Raw genomic sequence first — 19,438 nt, 5'->3', positions numbered from 1 at the left:
TAAGACTCTCAAAGACCTTCAAGGCAGCCTGAGCAGCTACCAGAGTTCAGGGCCCAATCCTTCTGTCTATCCTCTCCTCCCCAAAGTCAGCCCTTACCAAGGAGCAAAGGAAGTCAGTTAGCATAAGGGATAAACTTTGAGATAAAGACTTATGTGCCAAATCACAGAAACTTTATTTTATTAATAGAACAAAATTTTGTGAACCCGAAATTCCTGCTGTGCCTCTACCATTCAATGCAGTCAACTGTCTTATTGTTAATCTAAACTAACTTCCGGAACAGGAAATTCTGTTTATAAATGAACAATGGTTACTTTTTCAGAACATCACATGAGATCATCTGGATATTAAAAGATTTCAAACTCATCCAAAGACAGATCACTACAGCCTGATAATAAACAGTTAAAACAGATGAAACAATAAAACCTGGGCGTGAAACGATTCCACGTTACTTGAACCAGGTTTCAAACCAACACAAATGTAAATTCAAAATGTAGAAAATTACAAAGGATAACCTCCTACAAAGAAGAATACACATGAAGAAATATAAGCCTTTGTTAAATATAAATAAATAAAGGAAAAAAATTTAAAGTTATCTCATCAGGTGACGTATGTATGATACACAAGTGTCAGGAGCAGTTAAAGTTCCTCTGAGGTGCACACTTGAACAGCATGGATGACCACTCAAGATTCCTTGCTCAACTCCCCAACGCCAGGGATGAGCCAAGAAAAGCAAGGACAGCAGAAACCAAAAAGCGACTCTCTGAAAGCTTATTAAAAATGCAGGGCTTCCCTGGTGGCGCAGTGGTTGAGAGTCCGCCTGCCGATGCAGGGGACACGGGTTCGTGCCCCGGTCCGGGAAGATCCCACATGCCGAGGAGCGGCTGCGCCCGTGAGCCGTGGCCGCTGAGCCTGCATGTCCGGAGCCTGTGCTCCGCAACGGAAGAGGCCACAACAGTGAGAGGCCCGCGTACCTCAAAAAAAAAAAAAAAAATGCAGCCACACTGGGAGACATGTGAGTGTATTCGTGGGTGACAGCTAAAGGGCCTGGGGTGTCTTTTTGGGGTGATGAAAATGTTCCAAAATTAACTGTGGCGATGATTGCACAACCCTGTGAACATACTAAAAACCATCAAATTATACACTGTAAATGGATGAATTCTATCTCAATGAAGTGGTTACTCACACACCAAAAACGTAACCCCACAAGGAATGTGAAAAAAGGTCTCTGGGCACACCTAACACCCTTGGGCATATCCCCAAATCTCCTGCCAAACACTTTCATGAAAGACGTATCTGAATCCATCCAAAAGGTTAAATCACCTTCCCTATCATCCTAGGAAAGCCCAAGGAATTTCTAATACCCTTCACTGCCATTTCTACTGAAAATGGGTCAAGCAAAATGAGATTTCATGCTTAGAAACAATAAACTCTGGCTGCCTGGAGACTCCAACGATAAGGAACAACTGTTCACAGTTTAACAATGCTGAGGGGAATGGGCTATTACTGGACCCAACAGGAGCCCTTTGAATTTTTATTTTTGGATTCTCAGCTAAAAAGGGATATTTCTCTCTTATTGTTAAGTTGAAGTCCTGATACAGATCAGGGTTTGAAGGTCTAGACCAGCAGTCCACCAACTACAGTCCACAGTAAAATTCGGCCCCCTGCCTGTTTTTATAAATAAAAATTGCATTGGAAAAGAGCTACGCCCATTCCTTTAGGTATTGTCTGTGGCCGCTGTCAGCTACAACAGCAGAGACCGCGGAACTGACAAACCTAAAATATTTACTCTCCGGCCCTTTAGGGATAAGTCTGCTAACCCCTACTCTAGGCCATTGGAGCCCAGGTCCTTCCCCTACCCACCCCCACTGAGTTTCCTAGCCCAGCAGAGCTAAGAGACTAGGCAAAGGGCTTAAAGGTCACTGACACCACTTCAGGGGCTTCCCTGAAGACCACCTGCATGCCTGTGCCATTCAAGACCACTACTGCTACCTGAGGGTCTTCTAAAATCCAGGCTGATCTTCCCTCATTCCCCACCCTTGCTATGGCTCACTTTGAATGAAGTATCATTTCGCAACTCAGTGACCTTGAGCTAGGCCATGGAACTTCCCTGGGCCAATGGAATGTGTCACTTACTGCATGTCCAATCAGAGGCTCTGACTGTGCCTGTGTGGTTACATTTGTCCCCTTGAGCTCCTGTCCCCTGCCAGGAGAAGAACACGGCCCTACACAGCTGCTGCCCGTCATCCCAAATCTTCAAATGAGACAAGTGAAGCAGACTTGAACTGAAGCTCAGGCATGGAAACTTAAGACAAAGAGCAAGGAGTAAATGTTGCAGTAGCCACTGTGAAATTGAGAGTTGTTTGTTACCCAGCATTTCTACAGCAAAACCTAACTACTACACACACCCAATTTAAAAGCATGTAAAGTACGGCCACCGATAACTAGGAGGATAAAGTTCACTGCATAGGACTGACATTCCATCACCATCAGGATCTCCTAACAAGTAGTCTAAGCAAGGAAGATGTGGCCACTCTTGGTTTTCATAACACCCTCCCTTAAAAAAACAACTCCTGGAATTAACTCCAGCAAATAGCAGATGGGAATAAAATAAAATAAAGGTGGGATGGACCAAGGCAGGAGAAGAGATGGGAGCAGATTTCTTTTGTTCTACACATCTAAAGTTGCCGGCCCTACCTGTCATACTCTTTAGACAAATAACTCCTCTGTCCTCCAATTCCTTTCAAAAGTTGCACACCCAGGGCACTGCAGGTGTCTGGTCTCAAGGTTAAGGCTACCACTCCAGTTGCTAGTGCTCCTCTGGCCCACTAGGTGGCGCTGCATCCGCACCTGGGCAGGCCCACACCCTCCCACAGGTCCCAGACAAAGGGAGGAGAGGACACCAGAATGCAGTACTTCCAGGCCTGCCTCAGACTCAGACTTGACCCTTCCCATTTCTACTCTCCACAAACCCCTCCTTAAATAGAAATGAAACAGCACTGAGCAATGGAGTTCAAACCTACAGTTAACGACAACCTGAGTTGTCTGTTGTGAGGTTTTTTTCAACACCGAAAAAAAAAGTATAGTTATCAGACACACTGAAATCTAACGTGTTGGTTTGGGTGTGAGAACTGAATTCCTACCAAAAGAAGAGAAGGGAGGTCAGGGTTCCCATGCCCATCGGCTGTGCCTCATCATCATGTTTCTAACCATTAAGAAGCAAGACCTTCCTTCTCTCCCACCAAGAACATGACCCACACGCACGGTCCATCATGTAGATCAAAATCCAGTTTAGCGCTGAAAACCTCCTGGAAGAGGAAAATTCGAGTCTTGCCCTAAGCTGACTCTCTGGGGGTCTGGGCTTCGTGTTGGCAATCTCTGGCTCCTCTGGCCATACCAGGTCATTTTCTTCCACCTGCCTTAAAAAGTCCTTGCTAGCTTGAGACTGAAAAATGGAATACTGCCTGCTATATCAGTAAACAAAGGATGTCACAGTCATCACTGATTGCAGCCATCACCAGACAGTGAGCTGGCGAGCCCCGAGGGAACTCGGGAAGGAAGAGAATACCTGCCATCTAGCAGCCTTCAGACTGCAGCCACTCCCTACCGTGAGCCCCGAGGAAACTCAGGATGTGAAAACACAGGATACTGGCCCCAGATAGCTGAGATGCCTATCAAAGGAATGATTTCGGTGAGCCCAGACTCTTTCATCTTCCCATACATAGAGAAGTGCTAAATTCCTTAACTTGGGATATCTGTTTGTTTTTAATTAACAATTATCTTTTTAAAATTTTATTTATTTATTTATTCTGGCTGCAGAGGGTCTTCCTTGCAGCACACAGGATCTTCCTCGCGGCATGTGAACTCTTAGTTGCGGAATGCACGCGAGCTCTAGTTCCCCCACTAGGGGTCGAACCCAGGCCCCCTGCACTGGGAGCGCGGAGTCTCACCCACTGGACCATCAGGGAAGTCCCATAATGATATTCTGTGTGTGTGTGTGTGTGTGGTACGCGGGCCTCTCACTGTTGTGGCCTCTCCCGTTGCGGAGCACAGGCTCCGGACGCGCAGGCTCAGCGGCCATGGCTCACGGGCCCAGCCGCTCCGCGGCATGTGGGATCTTCCCGGACCGGGGCACGAACCCGTGTCCCCTGCATCGGCAGGCGGACTCTCAACCACTGCGCCACCAGGGATGCCCCAATGATATTCTTTTGACATTCAGACTACCTGCCCTTTGTTGCAAAACTTCTATACAACCTGGCTCCCCACTTGCCTCCTTGGAGCAGTTCTCTCAGGGTTACTTGAGATGCTGCCTCTGGGTTTGAAGTCCTAAAAATTCCCACCAAATAAAACATAACTCTCAATCGTTAGGCTGTGAATATTTTTGAAGTCGACAAGACTCACGCTGCCCCTGGCTTGTGCTCACTTGTCCACTGCCCAGTCCGTCCCCCTGCGGCATCAGGCTTGCAGTCATCATCCCCATGACGTGATGGGCTCGTCACCTCCAAGCCAAACACCGTCCAACTCCCCACCGCTCAACTCCTGGACCCCATGCTCCCCCTCTGCCAGCGACCTCTGAAATCTGAAATCCACACATCTCCCTCCCTGCCCACAACCCCCAGTCCTCACAGTTCTCAAGACCCCCTCCCCTTGATCCCCCATATCGCCTCCATCGCCTCTTCCCATGCAGCTTCAACCCCACAGCCCGCCCTCCCTCCCTCCCTCCCTCTGTGGTACTTTCGCGGCACCCACAGGACAAAACCCAATTCTGCACAAAACCAACAGTCCACCTTACTCTGCCCTGAAGCTGGGCTCTGGGGGGTGAGAGGTAATCACAAAGCATGATGGGCAGACGGAGAGCCCTAGAATGCCGTGGGCTCCCAGGCTCACCGCGCTCGGCACCCCATCTCCTCCTCCAGCCCGGTGCCCAGGGGTGCCAGGGAAGAAAGTCTGATGGGCTGGGTAGGGTCTGAAACAGCCTCTCCCTGGGCGGGAAACTAGGGTAACACAGCTTCTGCGCAGCTTCCAGGTGCCCAGAGCGGAGGCGAGCTGGTCCTCTCTCCTTTCCTCCTCTCCCAGAGGTCACTTCCCTCCCGAAGACTCCCAGAACTTCCAGCCTTCAAGCCTCCTCTTCACTCCATTCCTCTCCCAGCACGTTTACCTCCATCCAAGAATTCAGAAGATGTCCTGCCCAGGGACTGCAGGCAGAGTGAGACAGGCCCTCCTCCCTCCATCCCCTCACCTGCAAGCTCACACCTTCACGACAAACCCCTGTGTTTCCCAATGAGCACTACAAAGCCCTTCATTATCACAGGAAGCCTGTTACCTAAGACACTACAGGGAAAGGGCCAGCTTTACAACAAGCCAACCTCACCTCTCCCACATGCTGGAAAACACCAAAGAACATTAACGCAGCACTCCCTGTAACCTGCTGTCTTTACCTAAGAGGTTCTGACTGAACGGGACGGCGAGGCTTACCAAGTCTTCACCAACCGAGATCCACCTCCGTTGCCAAATTGTTTTACAAGGCAAAAAATTAAAAACTGTAACTTTCTTTTTATGCAGTGGGGGAGGGGAAACACAGGGAAAGGAAGGAGAGAAGGGAAGGAGTAGGGAGATGGGGGAACAGGTAGCACGGAGGAGAGAAAAGGAGTGGGAGGAAAAAGGAAGAGGTGGAGAGAAGAAGGGGGACGCAGTGGCAAGAGGAAGAAAGAAGCAAAGGAGAGAAGAAAGGAAAACTGAAAGCAAAAGTTCTCCAAGAGCGCCCTCTGGAACCAGAAAGCCTGCTGGCCCCTGTCTCTATTCGATTTCCCTATTCCGGACATTTCACATGTGACCTTTTGTGTCTGGCTTCTTTCAACGAGCACACTGTTTTCAAGGGTCATCCATGCCATAGCATGTATCAGTACTTCATTCCTTTTTATTCCTGAACTATATATACTCCATGGTATGAATATGCCACCTTTTGTTTACCCATTCATCAGTTGATAGACATTTGGGTTGCTTCTACTTTTTGGCTATTGTGAATAATGCTGCTTGGAACACTCCCATAAAGTTTTGTGTGTGGAATTACGTTTTCATTTCTCTTTACGTAACTAGGAGTAGAATTGGTAAGTCAAACAGTAACTAGTATGTTGAACCTTCTGAGGAACTACCAGACTGTTTTCCACAGTGCAAGCTTTCACCTTGACTGCAACATCATGAGGGACCCTGGGCCAGAGCCACCTAGCTAAGCTACTCCTCAATTCCTGACCCACAGAAATATGTGAAACTATAAATGTTTGCTGTTTCAAGCTGCCAAGGTTTGCGGAAGTTTGTTACACAGCGAGAGATAACTAACAGATGAGAATTGAACGAAGTTAGACACAAAAGGTGTTTAGGACAGTGTCTAGCACATAATAAGTGCTCTATCAATGTTAGCTACTATTATCACAGTATCTTCCTACCACAGGGCCTTTGCTCATGCTATTTTCACTGCTTGGAATGCTCTTTCCCTCCCTCCCTTCCTGCTATCTCCTACTTATCCTTCAGATTTCTGCCAAGACAACTTTCCCACAGAAACCTTCTTAGAAATGCCACTTCGGGGAATTCCCTGGTGGTCCAGTGGTTAGGACTCTGCACTTTCACTGCCAAGGGGCTGGGTTGGATCCCTGGTCAGGGAACTAAGATCCCACAAGCCACGTGGCGTGGCCAAAGAAAAGAGAAAGAAATGCCACTTCAGAAATCCCCTTTACACAATCTCTTAGCACCCTGTACTTCTGTGAATATCAAACATAGTCATAGTTAAATCGTATTTTCAAGACATTTTTTCCTCTTCCGAAATATAAAAGAATCTCAACCTGGCACACCGCCCTACCCTCTGTACACACAACGATATCTCAAGAATACCTCTTAAAGGCCAACAACCCACCAGAAAAATGAGCAAAGACAAAAAACAGGTTGTTTGCAGAAAATGAAATAGAAAGGAGGCAGAGACTCATTCATAATTAAAAAGAAACAAAATAAGATGAAATACCATTTTTTATGACTATCTGATTAACCATGATGAAAATAGTTGATCAAACTCAGAGACTGCCACTTCCCCACGTGGATGCTGGGCACCTAATGGGTGCAGGCTCTCTGGAGGGCCGTGCTGCGATGCACGCAAAATCCTAAATGCACGTTTCCTGTTAGCCCACAGACATGCAGGATAAGTGACCCAAAAGATGTACACGCAAGAACGCTGTTCCTTGGAGCACTGTTAAAAAGCAAACACTGGAAACAACTTAAAGCATCCGTCAAGAGGGGACAGACAAAAAACAGAGGCTCTTTTTTGGCCACTGAGTGGCGAGTATGATGAACTCCCTGCCCTCATAGCTGCTACTTGCACAGCAACCCTGTCTGCAGGGGCAGTGCCTGCCTGCTCACTACATACCCTAATGAGGCCAGGTCCACACACCTACAATCAGAATCCAGGCTCCATCATTTTAATTTAGTTTCTCCTTTACATTACAGTAAGGCATTACACTGGTTCTTCTAAGATGATGTGTTTAGAGGGATTCGTTACCTATTAATTTCTGATTAATAAAGGAGGAACTACACAATGTTTGTTATAAAAAAAATGTCTGAGAACAGCTGGTTTAAATAAATGGAGATGATAACGATACAGCCAAACGAGTGACTATAGAGCCATTGCAAAGCATAAGGCAATATTCTATGTACTGTAATGAAACAATCATAAGTAGTAGTTAATTTTTTTAATGCAGATTAGGGTATATGGTATGGTCCCATTTGTGTATTTCTAGAAAAGGAATTATGTGCATAAAAACTTCCTGGAATGATTTTTTTTAATGGTTAAACTGTACAGATGGATGAATGATTGTTACCCTACGTTGACTATGCTTTGGTACAATTCCAAGTTTTACCATTTGCATGTGTTACTTTCATCATTTAAAACCCTAGTTAAATGAAATTATGAGAAGAGAAAAATCCACAATGAAGGAAGTTAAATAGGGTCAGAAAACACTACTGGATTGTAAACCCAAGGATGCCTGGTTTCCATGAGAGGACAGGCCACCCACTCTGCACCTCCTTAAAGGTGAGGGTGGTTAACAGTACCTGCTTGGCAGGATTGTGCTGAGAAAAAAGTGAGTTTCCAGAGCAGTGCCTGGAAGCCTGCCAAGCACAGAGCAACTACTCAATAAGTGTCAGCCATTGCTAGGACCTGTGATGACTGTCAACTTGACTGAGCCATGGGGTACCCAGATACCTGGCCAAACATTACTCTGGGTGTTTCCGTGAGGGCGTTTTTGGATGAGATGAAGATTTAAATCGGTAGACTGAGTAGAGCAGATTCCCCTCCATGATGTGGGCAGGCCTCATCCAATCCACTGAAGGTCTGAAGAGAACAAAAAGGCTGACTCTCCCTCGAGTAAGACAGAATTCCTCCTGCCTGACTGCCCTCCAGCTGACATCAGCTTTTTCCTACCTTTGGACTCAAACTGAAATACTGTCTCTTCCTAGGATGGCGAGCCTGCTAATCTCTGGACTGGAATTACACTACTGGTTCCCCTGGATCTCCAACTTGCCAACTACAGATCTTAGGACTTGTTAGCCTCCATAATTGTGTAAGCCAATTCCTTATAGTATGATATACATATGTAATATTATATTTTTTATATATATATATACATATATATATATATATATACCTCCTGTTGGTTTTCTCAGGAAAGCCCTGACTAATACAAGATTTATGAAATTTGATTTGTTCCAGGTCTAATTACAGTTACAAAGTTTCTGTTCATAATAGTTTCACTTGATTTGCTCAAGTCTGTCAATGTTCACACAAGATCAGACGTCAGAGAAGAAAGTCAAGTTTCTCTGGGCCGTGAGTCCCAGAGTCACCAGTGAACTGTGTGGCTGGGAGAACATCCAAACCCAGCTGCAAGGCACACCCAGCACCCTCTCTTGCTGAATCCCTGGGAAGCCCCTACAGCAAACCTCCGCAGAGTGGGACAAACAGGGTGCTGACGGCAGAGGCCCACATCTGGCCGCTCCAGTCCCACTAGAGAGCATCTTGAACGAAGTGTGTGTGAAGTGACACTTGCTCTAATACTTGCAAAACAAATTAATGTAAATCCATTAGGAAAACTTGGCATCTAAAAGAACACCCTTAGGAATACTATTTGTGGCTGGGACCAAAGCACCCCCGATCAATTCTTTAATAAGATTACTCTTTACTTTTCTTGTAATTTATTATTTGCCAGCTTCCTAAAATGGTTTAAAGTAGGCAAGGACTAACACCGATACATTAGGTGCATTAAAAATCTGCTTCAAATTCAGAACGAAACCAATTAGGAGGATAAAAATACAGCAGGCACCTGCAACTGTAGCCTCCCAATCACAAGTCAAGAATCTTACTAATACATTTTAACTAAATTTTACAGTATTTGTCAAAACCTTGTGTGATAAACATTCTACCCACTCACCTAAGGATGAGAAATGGAGAAGCAAGGTCAGCTGGTAACTCCCAATCTCATTTACAGCATGTTTAAAAGGCAAATGCGAATGTTTTGTGTTTTGCTGAAGATTAAGTGTTACCTCTAAAATCAGCAAAACAAGGCCCTCCTCCTGCACTGCATTTGCAAAAACAAACCAACTGCTAAATAGGGGCCATTCCACTGAGAGAAGAAGCAAAGAACATTTCTAAGTGATAAATTTGAAAAAAACTTGTAATTCCCTAGATTCTAATTCACGTTTTCTCTCTCTGTGAAAGAAGAGATGTTTCACTGTCCATTCTTTTCTGTTTCATGCAGCCAAGTAAGTACCATTTACATCATATATTTTCAATGGAAAACACAGTAAAAATTTTATTCTAGACAGGAACTGACAAGCAAGATTTTACATTCAATTCATAAAAGAAGTCCATAATACTTTAATTTGAGCATGTTTTCAGAGGACAAATCATCAACTCTGATGGCTTTAAATCAGTGACAGAAAAGGAACAAATCTGAAATGGTGGCCCTGTGATGACAAGGACACCAGACAGGACAGTTCCCGTAAGCATAGTGGCAGCAATCCTGTCCGGGGTCACAGCGAGTCATTTCCACCGCTGCCCACCTCCAGGGCTCTGAGGGAGAGGCCAGAGCTCATCTACGGACACCAGCAAAAAGCTGGCCTCGAACAGATGCCAGTTGAACAGAATTATTGAACAAGCCTGAAAATACTTTAAATACACAGACACACACACACACACACACACACACCCCCCACAGCATCTCCATTATCTCCCATCCAGAGTCTCATCTGTCTTGAAACCTAAAACTGAATAGAACAGGGCAAGAGGAGCTCATGCCGCTGAGGAACTCACTGGTTTGTGGCCCAGCAGATTGTGAGTAACAGCATATAGACAGGACAGAAACCAGATGGGTCATCAATCATCAGACTCTGATCAGCCTGGAGGAAGCGAGGAGAAACGTCAGCCCCACATCAAGAGACAAGCCAGAGCAGAACTGATTAGCAAGCTCGCCGTCACCGGGGTGTGGATGGAGGTACAGGGCCAAGCACATTTAGTGCAGAAAAAAAGAAAAGTGGGGCAGAAAAGAGAGAAGGAGCGGGGGAGACACCCTGCCTGACCCTGTTCTTCACCTGAAAACTTCCTTGCTGACCCAGACACCAGGTGAAGCTTTAAGAAACCAGGATAGGACACAGGATCAGGAAAATCAGTAGGAGAGGCCAGAAGGGGCCTCAGAGACTGTGGTCAGCCGCTGCAGAGAATTTCAAAGAGCAAGGTGGTGGAGTCCAGAAGCCCGGTCCCAACTCAGACCCACTGCTCATGGCCCTGCAGGGGTCACCTGCCTCCCCTGAGCCTGGATGAGGGGCTGAGGGGTGAGCAGCCTCCGAGGTCCCTCTGCTCTGCCTGTCAATAACTCGATACTGCAATTCCCCACCCCAGGTCCAAGGACAACCCGCCAAGCCGAACAGAACAGGAGAGAAACAACTTTCCCTGTGGCCTTTTCACCCTTCCGGCCGCAACTTTCACAAAGAAAAGCAACAGCGGACATGCCGGGCAAACACACTTACCACGTGAGCTTGTCCGAATGAGCCTGCCTGGGCAGAGTCTTGGCAGAGGCTGGGCCCTCACGGGCTGCTCAAACCGAAATACCAATGCCATGTGCAGAGAGAAACTCCAACGGCAGTTCAGAGCGAACAGCGATCCCCCATCAGAACCCAACCCAGGCAGCACCTCAGCACAGCCAGCTTCTGCACCTACTCAGCAGTTCTCTGAGCTTGCTTGTTGGGGCAAATCCTAAGACTGCTCGCTGCCCTGGAAGCACAATGGGTTACGTAACTAGAGGCAGCATGGGCACCCTATCGGCTCATCTTGTTAAACTGCCCCAAGAAGAAAATGACGCACCCCAAAATGTGATATCTCTAGGTTGAGGATAAGGGGAGGGAGAGGGGGAGCAGGGCTTTGTGACGGGCATTTGGGCTTTGCCTAAAAATTAAAGAGGAACAAAAAGCTTGCTGTTCATCTCAGCGCTCCCCAGGAACTGTGGGTGGCATGGATTTATTAGAGGCCGGGTGCCAAACGGTCTCCCAGGACTGCACTTGGCAAAGCCCTTGGAGTCCACATACGCATTCTCGGAGAAACTCCAGATCTCTGGGAAATGTTTTCTGTTTTGTGTCTTCCTCTCAGTGACCGACAAATGAGACTTTAACCTGAGCGTGTTCTGCGTTGTCGGGCTGCACCTTAAACACGTAACCGTGTCTCTGTTTACGCTCCTGTTTACCAAGCCACTGCCAAACATGACAGCACTGAGCTGCTTCTCAGCTGTCCTATGGTGCTTGCTACAGATGTTCCCGCAAAGAACCCCCAGTTACCATGCCCCATAGCCTCTGAAGTTTCAGCACTGCAATTCTGCCATTACTTTGCCCTCGGTTGTCATGTTCAAAGCGAAACGACTTTAGCAAGCTAAATGTTTCCCGGATTTCACTGGCACAGATGCCACTAGAATCCCAGCGATTAGCTCACGTGTTTAGACAAATGAAGATGCAGTTGGGACACTGCCTCCTCCGAGAAGCCCTCCTAGTCTCCCGGATCCTTTCCCCTCCAAGGCTCACCCAGGCACCCTCCTTGATGCTCTCCCGTGTGCTGTGCTTATCACTGGTGTAACCATTCTGCACAGCCTATTTCCACTCACTCATCTACGTCCCCACCCAACTGGACAGTATTCCTTGGTGGGGGGTGGGGGGCAGGTGGCAGGGAACGCATACCCCGGGGGTCATGACCTACACGCAAGCCCCGCCCCTTAGAGCTCAGGATCTTAGGCCAGATGCTGAACCTTTCCTGATTTAGTCTCTTTACCTGTAAAAACAGGACAACAGTCTCCATTTAATGGGGATGCAGTACTAATTAAATGACACAACTCATTCATTCAGCAAATGTTTACTGAGCACTGGCCACAGGCAGGCGCTCTTTCAGACACTGGGGCTCGGTGGTGCACAAAGTCCTTGCCCTTAGCGAGTTTCTATTCTACTGTAAGTTTGGTCAACGAAATACAAACATGTAGTACTCACGGCTAAGTATGGGGAGACAGCTAAAGCAGGTAAGGGAGATGGGGAAGGGGGGTGTGGACCACCCTCTATGCAGGGGAGTCACAAAAGGCCTCTAAGGAAATGCCATCTGGAGAAAGTAAAGAAGGAATCAGGAGGACATCTAGGGTTAAGGCGATCCAGGTGCTGAGCAGCAGCAAGAACAAAGGCCCTGAGGTGGGATGTGCTGGGTGTATCCAAGAATTAGTGAGGAGGCCAGTGTGTCCGGAATGGAGTGAGTGAAGAGGAGATAGGTCAAAGGGGCACAGGCAGCTCTGTCACTTAGGCCACGGTCAGAAGGGAGCCTGCTGGAGGTTTGGAGCACAAGAGTTAAACCACCTGACGTTGTATTTAAAAAGCCACTCTTTTGGCTGGGCAGAGATTGGATTGCACAGAGGCAAGAAGGGAAACAGGAGGCCCAGTTAGGAGCCCACTGCAATGATCCGGGCGTGAGATGAAGGTGGCTTGGACCAGGGTAGTTACTGTGGGGCTGGTGAGAACCAGTCAAACTCTGGACACACTGGGAACAAAGAGTCAACAGACTTCCCAGCAAACCAGGGTCTGAAAGAAATACAGAGGTCATGAATGCTTCCAAGGCTTCTGGCCTGGGCAACTGGAAGGATGTAGGTACCATTTAGAAAGACTGCAAAGAAAGCAGGTGGAGGGGGAAATCAGGAGTTCATTTCTGGCCAAGTTAGTCAGAGATGCCCAACAGGCGTCCAAGTGAAAGTGTTGTCATGTGGAGTCAGACCGACACATCTGGCCTTCGGGGCAAAGGTCCAGTCTGAGGACAGGAACTGGAAAGCGCTCAGCGTAGAAGCAGATTCTAAATCCCGGAGCCCGCGTGAGATCACTTAGGGCGTGGGTTACCCGAGAGAGCGAAGGGCTGAGCCCCGGGGCCCCCAAAGTTCCCAGAGGGGAGCAGCTAGCAAGGTCGGGACCCAAAGCCAAGAGAGGACCGTATTTCCAGGAGAAGGGGGTGGTCGGCCGTGTCAACTCCTGCTGAAAAGGCTAAGGATGGACCCCTGAACCGAATGAGGCCGTCAGCACTGGGAGCACGGTGGGGTCACAAGCCTGCTCGCGGTGGACACAGGAGAAAAACAGGAGGAAAAACAGAGCAAACCGAAGAGCAGAGACACAGGCGCTAGCTGCAGGGAAAGCAGAGCAAAGAAGGATTCTTTTTAAGAAGGGAGCGACGATAGCATGCTTTTGTGCTAACAGGGAAGATCCAGGCACAAGGAGAAACGGATGGTGTAGTAGAGAGAGGGCGGGGGCCGGAAGCGTGTCCTTCAGGGCACAGGCAAGCAGCAGTAGGATTTAGTGCACACGTGGAGGGGAGGCCCCTGGTGCCATCGGGAGCTCAGGGGGTCAGCACCCAGGCATTCGGCTGGGATCCCGGCACCTCCAAGCCCCTCACACCCAGGAAGCTCTTGACGTGGGGTGGGGCTGGGGGCCCTCAATGCCTAACTGGAGAGAGAACAGGGGAAAACTACACACCATTCCCACTCAGAGCCCCCTCCTGTGAGGGCTCCAAGCAGTTGTCTCAATGATCCCTTGAGGAAAGACACAAACGAGAGCTCCATTACAATGTGCCTGAATAGCAGATGTTGCCAGTGCGCTGGGGGATGAGCGCCCTGTTCTCGAGACATTGGGAAGGCATGACTGACAAAACTCGACAAAGTTTTTGTCTGTGCAAAACTTGACAGTGTACAAACGGTGCTGCAGGGAGTTCCCCACTGCTGCAGCCCACAGCATCATGGCATGTCATTTCCATTACACCTATCTTATGTCTGAAGAAACTGAGCCTCAGAGAGAGGGGCAGGGGGCCAAACTACACTGAGCCCCGCTACGGGCCAGGGACGCTGCTCAAGGTTCAGTGATCCCGTCTTTAACCTTCACGACAGTTCTGTGAGGTGCTGTCTTCATCTCAGACAAGTCAGTTCTGGATGGCCAGTCTCACGATTCCAAAGCTAAGACTCTTTGCACTTCGGTAGCCCCTCCCCACTCTCCACATCCCTCCCCGGGACCCACTCTTACGGCCCCACCCTTCCCCGGCCCTCACTGACTTCCCCCGTCCCTGGCAGGGAGAGGCGCCCTTACCAGTGATGGTGCAGGCATCCCGGTACCCTCTGCAGCCGGGAGCATCTTCCACAGCCTCGCTTACATAGTGTTCCTCAGGGATGCCCGGGCTGCAGGCTAGGACTGCATGGTTGCACGCCTCCGAAGGGGGCACGGAGTTGGCCAAAGTGTCGTCGTGCAGAGCTGTGGCGTCCAGCTTGGCAGGTTTCACGGGGAGGTGCCCACTGCCATCGGGGACCCCGCTGCCGGAGTCAGGGGCAGTCGGGCAGACGGCCCCCAGGAGGTCTGGCACACCAGGAGCGGCTCCTCACGGGGAATCTATGGGACAATCCAGAGAGAGGAGCTCAGTGACTTAGAGTCTCTGAAAAGAAAAGAACAGAATCTTCAGAAAATAAGGACCCCGAGATGATGTGGGATCAGACTGTAAATTCTGTTTCCTTCAAGCCAGGGTACTTCCAATTGAATTCTTCAGTTTCGATAAAAGAACTGCAAGTGAAGTTCCATTCACCCAATCAGGTACCAGTGCAGAACAAAATACAGAGCATGTGGCTTCATTTACTAACTGAAACCTGTCTTGAAGCAGCTCTAAGCAAATCAACAGACTGGACCACAGCTAAAATGATGACACCTACCCTGAAATGAGCACACCCAGGTCACCTGGCAGCCACATGGAGTGTGGGAAGAGCTATGCACGAGCATCCTGGGGAAGACATGCACCCCTCTAAAAAAAAGCCATCTTTTTTTTGTATATTGAATTATGTAAGATGTGATACCTCTCTTAAACCCTTTCCAACCACCGTATATTCTCAACTCTCCAAGAGCTTGAAGGCATGCCGCAACCTTAAGCTACAGCGTGAAGTTAGAAGACTTCTTTAAGAATATGATGCAAACTACAGACCTTATGCCAAAAAAACACACGCAGGTTCAGGAAAATCAGCCCATTCATAGGCTCTCAGGAATCTAAGGGCAGCAGGTGAAGGGTCTGGGGACTAGCAGGTCACTCTCTCTAGGGGCCATTCCAGCAACATCAGCCTGACCCAGGGTCCACATCCCCGCGTAAAATCTGGATGGGCCTAAAAAATACCTGCTAAAAAAGGGATGGTGCATGGCAGAGGCTACTGAGAACCCCACTTGGTTCCAGTAACAGCAAACCTACATGCAAGAGATGTCTCCACACGGTTCAGGAGAGCGCTACTGCCTCAGACATTAACTTTCAATTCAGCTACGCCCCTTTCCTCCCAGCCCACCTCCACATACCACATACTGTAGGTATGCACACATATACCCAGAAAAAATGCCAAACATGACCATTATGAACAAGACAGAAAGCCTGAGAAACATTCTTCAGCAGGACAGTTCTCAAAGTGTGGCCTGAGAACCCCTGGGGTTCCCTGAGACCAGTTTAAACGGTCTGCAAGGTCAAAATGATTTTCTAAGGTACTTTCACTATCATTCTCTCACAGATGGTACGATGGAGCTCTCCAGAGATTTCCATGATGTGTGATGATACCTTTGTTCTGAAGGTTAACGAAGGGAATGTGTACTTCTGAATCCTTACGTTTTAAAATTTTCTGTTTTGATTTCTAATACAATATACGTAAATCAAGGTGACACACATGAACAAAAGCTCTTTGGGATCCTCAATCATTTTCCTGGGACCAAGAAAGTTTGAGAATTACTGTTCTAGTAATAATATATTTACAGTTCATTTTTTTTTTAAATGAGAAAAAAAGAGGAAAGTTAACAGAGATTTACTCAACATGGTGCAGTCAGTGATGAAGGGAAACTACAGCCCTCAATATGAAGTTATTTACCAAAATACACCAAGAGTTCCTATTGTAAATGGTGATAAACTCCCTGCCCTCATTAAAATGAACACACAAATATAAAGTAGGAAGAGGTGCGGGAGCCTGTACATCCCTGGTGAAAAGTGATAGGGAACCAGAGATAAAAAACAGGATTGTATCAACAACATCTCCTCAGTGATTCAAGTACAGGCAAACGGAGAAGCCGCCCAGTAAGAAAAAGCCTGGAATTCTCAAGAACTCCCAAAATATTGTGGGCAGCAGAGGCCTGAGGGCGTGGACTAGAAGACCTTCCAGAAGGGAACCAATTAAGCTATTGTTATAGGGTACTCTGAGATATTTAAAGACATAACGACCCCACTCTTCCCGAGGAGCTGCAGGTACTCGGACCACACCTTGTGAGCTATCACTATTAAACAGATGGACAAAAAGAACTCAGAGGTGGGGAATACAAGCTAAGTAGGCACGGCAGTGAAATTAAACCAGGGACACTTAAAAGAAGAAAAATGGGCAAAGGATATGAAGATTCTCTCCCCTCCCCAAAAAAGAAGTATACAAACACACACACCAAACATTTTCAGGACCCTTAATTGTGATCCAGAAAAATCTCTTTATCAGACTGACAAAGATTTAAAAACGATAACAATGCTCAATTTGATAAGACTTTTAAGAAACTTATAGTGGAGCGATGGGTAATAAATTCAGAAGGACAGCTTGGCTAAATGCATGTGGCTTTTTGGCCCGAGGATGCACAGACCAAAGGTGCTTATCACAGTGAAAGGCTAAGAACAAGCTAACACGTAACAGAGAGTATGGAGCTAATTACGGTGCAGCCACAGAGACGTGAACTCTGCCGCTGCTAAAAGGAAGTCTCAGAGCAGATATGAATTGATCAGCGTGGAAGGATGCTCTACACAGAGAAATGGCAGGTAATGAACATGGGCTCTAAAAGGTTTTGAAAACTCATTAATGGATTGGACCCTCATTCGAATTTTCTTTAATCTGTACTTCCACGCAGTCTATAGGATCCTTACACAAAAGTTTGAAATAGTTTCTCCCTTTGTAAAATGCCATTGTCCCCCTGAAATCAATAGGGTTTTTTTAATTGAAATATAATTGACATACCATATTTTGTTAGTTTCAGGTGTATGACATAGTGATTTGACATTTGCATACGTTATGAAATGATCACCGTAAGCCTAGTACCCATCTGTCCCCACCAATCAACGTGGTTTTTAAAACAAAGGGTCAAAAACATAAAGATTTCTTAAAGAGAACTTCAATCATGGATTTTACAACGTTTGCTTTCATTTTCTATAAAATGAGGGAGTTGGCCTAAATCCCGATCACCAGCCCCAAATCACTACGGTCCCTCCTCCTAGTACCTTTGCTTCAACTTACAGCTCTCACACACTAACTCAGGAACATAGCCAAATAGTTCAAGTAAGTGCAAACATTTTCTCAAAAAAACAAATTTTAGAGACACCAGCCCGTGCTCACTCAAGCCTCAAGGGGAACTCAAGCAACCACATTCAAGTCCAAAGTCCCCTTTTTATGGGCATCAACTGGCAAAGCCTTCAAAAATTTGAGAAGCCCTCTTTTTTTTTTTTTTAAAGTAGAACAAAACTACTCCAATTGATTTTTTTTATCTCAAACCCCAGTTAAAATAATTAAGCACACAGATGTGTATATTCACATGCATACCAACTTGAAGTCCATCATATCCCATGATTTGTGAATTTTAATTCTCACCATATGCCTTTTTTGCCAAAACAGTATTTTTGTTTTATTGTGGTTAAAAACAAACACATAACATAAAAGGTACCATCTTAACCATCTTTAAGCTCAGGAGTGTTAAATACATTCACACTGTTGCACAACCCATCTCCAGAACACTTTGCATCTTGCAGAAATGAAACTCTGTATCCGTTAACCAATAATGCCCCACTTCCGCTCCTGCCAGCACAGGGCAGCCACCAGTATGCTGTCTATCTGTATCTCTATGAACTCACTACTCTTAGTGCCTCCTATAAGAGGGATCCTACTGTATTTCTCTTTTAGTGACTAGCTTACTTCACTTAGCATAATGTCCTCAAGGTTCATCCATGTTGCAGCATGTCAGAATTTCATTCCTTTTTAAAGCCTGGATAATATTCCACTGCACTGAGAAACCCTTCTTGAAGTAAAAAGATCAATCTTTAGCCCATGAAAATCTAGTGGGAAATAATCTAAATCTCTGTCAATACAAAAGCAGTTTATAAATTATGGCCCGCCCAAATCACTGGATTTTATAAAATAAGATTATCCACATAAGGCACTTACATCCATGCCAGGTACATATCACATTCTCAAAATAATCATTATCATTGAAAGTATCATTTCCAGACTCTCGGAATCAGGCACCTTTCTGGACTCTCCGCCAACATCCATATGCCAACATTTCCAAACCTATTATATCACGAAACCTTTTGCCCCAGGATACCTGGTCCCATGGCATTTATTTCATGGAACAGACTTTGGGGAAAGCTTCTCTGTATTTGGCAAACCTCCATGCCTTCATCACCCCCTGTCCAGGACTCATCTCTCCCACAGGCTGTGGGAGCTCCTTGAAAGCATGGGCTGGCCCTAGCACCTGTTAGTTACTGAGTAAATATCTGCAGAATAGATAATAATGAATGAAACAAGGGGTTTGGTCCAAATGACCTGAGGATTTCCTGAAGCTATGAAGCTGTAGTTCTATGATCCATACAGGAACCAAAGGGTCCAAACTCCCAAATTACACACAGCTAACCCTGAAGATTCACAGAAATCAATGGGGAAACTTTCTGAAACACTCCTGAGGTGTTCCAGGGATGCAGACCACCTCCCATGGGCCCTTCAGAATGGCCTCAAATGAACCGCACTTCATCCTTTCCAGTACAGATCAACATACACCAAATGTGATGTCACGATTAAACGTGTAAGATCATCCGTATACAATAAT

General features: G+C 46.8%; 1 protein-coding gene across 15 annotated transcripts in view; it reads right to left on the bottom strand.

Annotated features, from left to right (window-relative positions):
- TRAK1 (trafficking kinesin protein 1) overlaps positions 1-19,438 on the bottom strand; it is a 162,791-nt gene that overhangs the window by 89,033 nt on the left and 54,320 nt on the right. For 4 of the 15 annotated variants that reach the window (XM_033402003.2, XM_049715238.1, XM_033402002.2 and 1 more), the window contains one exon: positions 14,672-14,968. Coding sequence is in view for 9 of the 15 variants with exons in the window: in XM_033401995.2 (XP_033257886.1) it covers positions 11,060-11,150 (91 nt within the window). In the remaining 6 variants the exon portion in view is untranslated. Of the gene's footprint in view, positions 1-5,473; positions 5,659-11,059; positions 11,268-14,671; positions 14,969-19,438 lie in introns of those variants that run through there. The other 11 variants (XM_033402006.2, XM_033402009.2, XM_033402007.2 and 8 more) reach the window with 7 other exon arrangements.

The sequence above is a fragment of the Orcinus orca genome, chromosome 10 (genome assembly GCF_937001465.1).
Source record: "Orcinus orca chromosome 10, mOrcOrc1.1, whole genome shotgun sequence".
Taxonomy (NCBI): domain Eukaryota; kingdom Metazoa; phylum Chordata; class Mammalia; order Artiodactyla; family Delphinidae; genus Orcinus; species Orcinus orca.
Note: the sequence above shows the minus strand (reverse complement) of the source record. Positions and strands in the feature narration are given on the sequence as shown.